The 6,673-nt window shown below is 30.3% G+C and overlaps 1 protein-coding gene across 1 annotated transcript in view; it reads left to right on the top strand.

Annotated features, from left to right (window-relative positions):
• The first annotated feature begins 2,430 nt into the window (after positions 1-2,430).
• LOC112524326 (MLP-like protein 34) overlaps positions 2,431-6,673 on the top strand; it is a 6,379-nt gene continuing 2,136 nt past the window's right edge. The window contains exons 1-3 of the mRNA XM_025134105.1: positions 2,431-2,520; positions 2,735-2,930; positions 3,097-3,368. Coding sequence (XP_024989873.1) covers positions 2,744-2,930; positions 3,097-3,368 — 459 coding nt within the window. The 5' untranslated portion in view covers positions 2,431-2,520; positions 2,735-2,743. The remainder of the gene's footprint in view (positions 2,521-2,734; positions 2,931-3,096; positions 3,369-6,673) is intronic.

Below are 6,673 nucleotides of genomic sequence, written 5' to 3' on the forward strand. Positions count from 1 at the left end.
ATCCCAAATCAATTAAATTCAAAATGTTTTATTTCTTTTTTTTAATTGATTTTATTTATTGCAATAAAATCATATTTTTCGAGTATCGACACTTTAATCCCGTAWGTCGTTTACTCTTTAAATTTTAACCCTTAACATTTATTTATTTTACGAATAATAAATTTTTACGAATAATAAATTTTTAGGGTGTTACACTTTTCCACTAACAAAATGTATTTAACAAATTTTAAAAAGTCCAAGGACTTATTTAACAGGTTTTGTAAAGTCCAATGACTTATTTAACAGGTTCTAGAATGTTCAAGGATATATTTGTTCCAAAAAATTGTCCAATGACTTAATCGTTCCAAACAGTAAAGTCCATTAGGTTTTTTTGGACTTTTCCCTAAAAAATAATGTAACTTTTTGATACAAACAATAATTTATCTTAAATTTTTTATACAAAATTTAAAATGTAACAAAATATATTCTAACGATTTTCCATTTTTAAAATCAAACACCAACAAAAGAAGATGTCAATAAATAATAATTATACAAAATGTTGTGTTTTATTGTTTGTACGATTTTTTGATACAAAATTTAGTTTCCGAGTTGTTGTTTCATCAGCTCAACGCTCTCCTTCTCTTCAAGGAAATGAGACAAGAACAACACAGTTCGATGAAATACCTAATATATGGAAATGAAGCTCATAAGTTTTGTTTGAGTGTTCAAATACATTTGTGTCAGCAGGATAATAAAGTACATGTGAAATCACATTAGATTATATTTGAACAGAGAAGAATGAATGTTTTAACATATAATTTAAACATACCAAATGTTTATTTGGCTAATTATCAGTAGAATCTAGCAAAGATTCAGAACTGACAAAAATAAATAATGTATATGAATATTTATTATATATAAGTATTACATTTATTTTAAAAATAATAAAAGGAAACCGTCTGAAATGGAAGATCCTTGATGATGCGCAAAAAGAAATACATAAATTTTATTTCATTATATATCAATCAAGTAGTGCCATAGAAATCAATAATGCAAGAATCACGAGTGCAACATTTCTTTCATCGACCCCTCCACCCTCACCAAATCATATCCTACAATTTATGATCTTGTTGGCACACATACGGGTTATTATATAATCCCTTACATTTGTATAACCAATACAACTCAATCTCAACCGTCCATTTAATTTGATGAATATGTAATTTCATAGAAGTTTTGATTATTTTCTAATATAAAATATTGATCATAATTAATGAATCTTATTCATCTTCCATAAATATTTAAATCATAATAAATGAACTCTCATCATTTTCATAAATATTTCAATTTATTGGGTTGCATTGATTGTGCAAATGTGATGAGTTGCATTTGAAACAAACTCTCTCTCTCTCTCTCTCTATATATATATATATATATACACACACATACATATATATATAGGAGCGTTTAAATGCAAATTACTCCTATTTGTATAAATTGTGCAAACTCAATTCGTATAGGACCAAAAAATAAATAGTTCTATTTAAAGGCGTTGTAACAAATTTATAGGACGCTTTTGAACGTCTTAACAAGTTTTTAGAAAAAATTTAATACAAATCATTGTAGTACTATTTTATAGGATATTATTTGAAAAAAATGTCTTATAGGACCACATTATAATTTGTCTTATCTAAAGGTGTTACAATATGTTTATATGACGTTTCTAGACATTTTAGTAAGTTATTTTTAGAACGGTTTAAAGATAAAATGTCCAGTTAACTATTTTATAGAATATTTTTGAGAAATGACCTACAAGACCATCTTTTTATAGAACAGTTGTGTTTATATGACACTTTTTCAAATAACGTCGTATAAAATAACTAATACAACACTTTATTTTAAAAGTGTCATTAGAACTAGTTAAAACGCTTACAAACATCATATAAATTTATTGTCACACTTTTAGATTGGACGTTTTATAGTTTGATTCATGGTCCTATAAACTTAAGTTGTATGAAATATGTTATTAAGACGCTTGGAAATTTTAAGTGTCCTATCCTTGATACTCTGCAATGGAAGTTCCTTGTTGTCATGATGATGTGCAAACCAAATACATTAAGAATTCATATTATTTTCCATTGTCATTTTTGAATTGAAAAACCATCCGACGGTGGGAAATATACCAAATATTTTAATCGCAAATTAATTAGACCATGAACAAGAATTAGTCATAAAATAAATAATATAAGAATCATGTAATACGCAATAAAGTAGAAGATGTTTGATATATCATGGATTAGGTATCCAGTCACTTTTGTAGACCCCTCTGCTCTCACCAAATCTTATCGTTATTATTGATGAGCTTCTTTTAGCACTGTGAGTTTGACATCATTGGAAAAAGACATTTTAAATAATATAAGCATATATGCATGTGTGAATTTAAGCATCAACCAGAAGAGCTGAGTTCCCTTTTAAGCATCAAAAGTACTCAAAGATCATACATCAACGTAACGCGGAAGGCCAGTGTGTAGAGACCGAAAAGTAAGCACTTCGTGCGTGATACACGTTTGACGTAATGAATTATGTTTGATCTTCGTTTATCTTTTATCATTTACAATTTACTTGATCCATAGTGTAGGCTGTGAGTAACAACTGGATTTTTGTATGCCATAAGGTTACACGATGCTGATGGTATTTGTATAGTTGTCACACAAATTTGTTAAAGAAACAAGTGGTTTTTTTTGGGAATATATAGGTTAGGGCAATGGCTCTTACAGGAAAGCTGATAGCTCATGTAGAGATGAATTCAGGTGGGAGAGTGTTGCATGATCTCTTAAGGCACAACCCACACGACATAGCTTCCATATGTCCCCATAAGGTCCATGGCTGTGATTTGGTAAGTGGTCAAAGAGGTGCCGTTGGATCCACCATTTTGTGGCACTATACCCATGGTATGTACGTACATGGCAAACACCATTTCGTTTTGCATCGATCCATTTCATGAATTTATATATGCATTTCTGATACATCAATTAGTTAGTCATGTATGATTTGAACTCGATTACCATAAGTAACCAGCTGCATGATTATTTCTGTGCATGTTATATATCAAAAAAGATGGAAAACAGCATAGTACAAAAGAGTTGATTGAAGAAATCGATGAGGCCAACCAGAAAATCGTGTTCAAGGTAATTGAAGGAGAGCTAGTGGAGGAGATATACAAGACCTTCAAAATAACGTTTCAAGTTGAACCAAAGCAGGATGGAAAACAATTGGGCACTTGGACCTTTGAGTTTGAGAAGCCGAATGTTAACGTACCCGATCCAACTTCTTTGTTGGACTATATTTGCGGAATTACCAAAGATATGGATGACCACTCCGCCACTAAATAAATAGCTGTCGTAACTCCATGGATCGGAGGAATAATGTCGCGGTTGGTTAAAAAATCTTGGGGTAATGTATTTATGTAATAATGTGGGTTTCGTTATTTTCTCTTCAATTCCTGTTGTTTAATTACATGAAGTTCAGTTTTTGTATTGTTGTTGCGAGATTAAGTTGGGTGAAATTTGAACTCTTTGTTTCATTTATTGTATGAAGATCGTATTAATATTTACGTGTCTTGAACTCCAATATGGTCTTCAATTATATCTGGTTAATTTGGTGCATACAAATTAAACGATGTTTCAAATATAGTGTTGGGATCTGGGTGGTTGTAAAACGTGGATAAATTTCAAAATCGTGTATTGGGAACCACTTTTTAAATACTGTATTTCTCCCTTCAAATGTTTTAATTACCTGGTTAACATGAAATCGGTATCATGATAGATCTAGAATTTTTATACATGAAATAAGGCATTGATTTTGTATATTTATATGAGAGATTGACATTTACTAACAGATAAACGGTCATAACCGTTAATGGATAAAATTGAAGAGCGAAGTATGACTTCGTTTGAAATTAAGTATGATACCAAACTACAATTCTGAACTAAAGATTATTTTTGTAACCACTGTTTAAGACATATGACTTGGTCAATTTTTCCAAGTTTGAACCCATAAATCTACCGCTAAGGGGCACTGCCCCTCAAACCTTGCAAGGGGCCGCGACCCCCTTGACCCCGTCTTAATTATGGCAATCTTAGGTGACAAGGGCAATATTTGTGAGTGTACACTCCGCACCCCCTAATTCGTTTATGTTTGCCTCGTTATCTTAATCGATCTCAAGTAAATTACAATTACATCAAATGGTTGATGACACTAAAATCACTAACAAAGTATGTGTGTTATAGTTTTAGACAAGTATATTGATAGGAAGAGATAGACGTATGAGCTATTTACTTAATACTTATTACCTTTTACCGGGTAATTACGAAGCATTCATCGGGTAGGAGACGCTTACTCGGTAAAAGATGATAATGTTTATCAACAATCTTACAATATCATTTTGTTGACCAATAATCTTAGCTAGTAAATGCTTATTGACCAGATCATAGATGATAGTATTTACCAACAATTTTGCCCGATAAGATTGATAAGGGTGATGATTTTTACCGTATAAGTGCTTACCCAGTTAGTGCTAATAAATACTAAACAGCCCCGTAATGCCATTGGTATATATATTGTCACCCAAGTAACATAAGGTGAACCTACAAAGAGGACATGTGACAAACTACATCTATCAGACCAATTGATGATAGACCTTTATTTTTCAAATCTGGGAATTGTGCTTTAGAAGGGAATGATGCACCTCATTAGTGTTAACATTCAATTATGATTGATCTAAAGGTGAAGCTCTTTTCTTACACTTAACCCAACCCAACCCAACCCAACTCTAACATCAACATCATATCATACCCACATCGGTTCTTCACTTCTCGTACTGCTTCTTCCGGTTAACTACAAATCTAGGTTGCATAATTTCGATAAGGCCTGCGACCTAATATAAAAATTCATTGGTTTCATACAATATTGACATCGATAATTTTTAAAACGGTAGTTCAAATAGCATAACTAAAATATCTTTCTTGAATTAGCATACAGACTTCTTAAGGGAGTATTTAATTAATCCATTTCTTTTTTTTATTAACCTGGATATCCAACCCGCTATGCGAACTGACTAATCCCAGAGCAACCATCCACAAAATATGTCTAGATCAAACTGTGGAAGGTGTAAGAGATTTAAACATGTGAATGAGCATGTTGGCACCTTCATCTGCAATGGAAGTTCCTTGGCATCATGAATGATCATGAATCTCATAATGTTGCGCAAACCATATACATTAACCATTTTTTATTGAATTTATTTTTCGTCATGATATATTTGTAGAACTATGAATGAACCGAACGTTCAACGAACCATTCAATGGGAAGTTCGTTTATTTAATACATGAACAAACAAAACACATTCTTTTGTTTGTTTAGTTAAATGAACGAACATGAACAATGATCCGGTCGTTCATTTACGTATGTGAACGTTTGTTTATTTAATTTATGTTTGTTAATGTCCGTTTCTTTATATTCGTTTACATTCGTTTTTGTTTCTTTATATATATAAATCATTAATATTATAATATTAATATGTAAAATCATTAATGAAATTAAATTTTTAGAATTCCTTTTTTATCCTACTAAATTTATCTTGTTTTTCATTTTGTTAGTGAACAAAATGACGAATAATGGTGGTTGTATATGATCATTTGTATTCGTTTTCGTTTATGTTCATTCGATTAACATGTTAACGAACGAACATAAATGAACACATTTTCTTAACAAACGAATATGAACATAAAACATTCCATTCGTGTTAGTTCGTGTTTGTTTGGTGAATTTAAACGAACGAACATAAATAAGCCTCCAATCATGCCCGTTTGATTCTTTTACTACCCTATATATTTGTATCAAAAACATCTGATAAATTAGGTTAATCGTATATTGGATTTAGCCATAAAAACAATAATATAAGAATCAAGTGATACAGAGCGGGTGTGGTATCACTTTCATCGACCCCTCAGCTAGCTCTCATCAACAAAATCTTAGGTTGAAATTGATCACATTTTTTTTAAGAATATAAGATTCAGAAAATCTAGAGTAGCAAATAAAAAGAAATTAGTTAGGTTTAGCATCTTTGGAGATGTTGAATTTTAAATAATATAAGCATAAAGCAGGTGCGAATTATGTATCAATCAGATGAGTTGTTTAATGGGACTAATATGGGGTATATACTATGAGTATGATGCAAGAATTTGAGTTCATGAACTGTTTGGAACGCCAGAAGCCCCTAAAATTCTGCAGACTTTTTCTTTTGTAAAAAAAGTCAAAAGTGTCTAAATTTTTTTAATTGATTTACTGTTTGGAATAATTAATTTTTTAAAACAAATAAATCATTGGACATTCCAAAACCTGTTAAATAAATCTTTATACTTTTTAAAACTCGTTAGATACATTCTTTTGATCTATAAAACTGATAAATATAATAAAACAAAAGAAAAAACCTGAAAGAAAACCAATGAACTTTCATATTTTCAACAATTTAAGTCTCTAAACATTTTTTGAACAAAAAAAGTACTTACATATATAAAATGAAACAAATATACTATAAAAGTACATACATTTAAAAAACATTATTGATGAAATATATTTTGATTAAAAATAAAAAAATATTTTGTCAGTGATTTTTTAAATTAAAAAAATTAAA

This window comes from Cynara cardunculus (genome assembly GCF_001531365.2).
Source record: "Cynara cardunculus var. scolymus isolate 2C chromosome LG 13, CcrdV1, whole genome shotgun sequence".
NCBI lineage: Eukaryota > Viridiplantae > Streptophyta > Magnoliopsida > Asterales > Asteraceae > Cynara > Cynara cardunculus.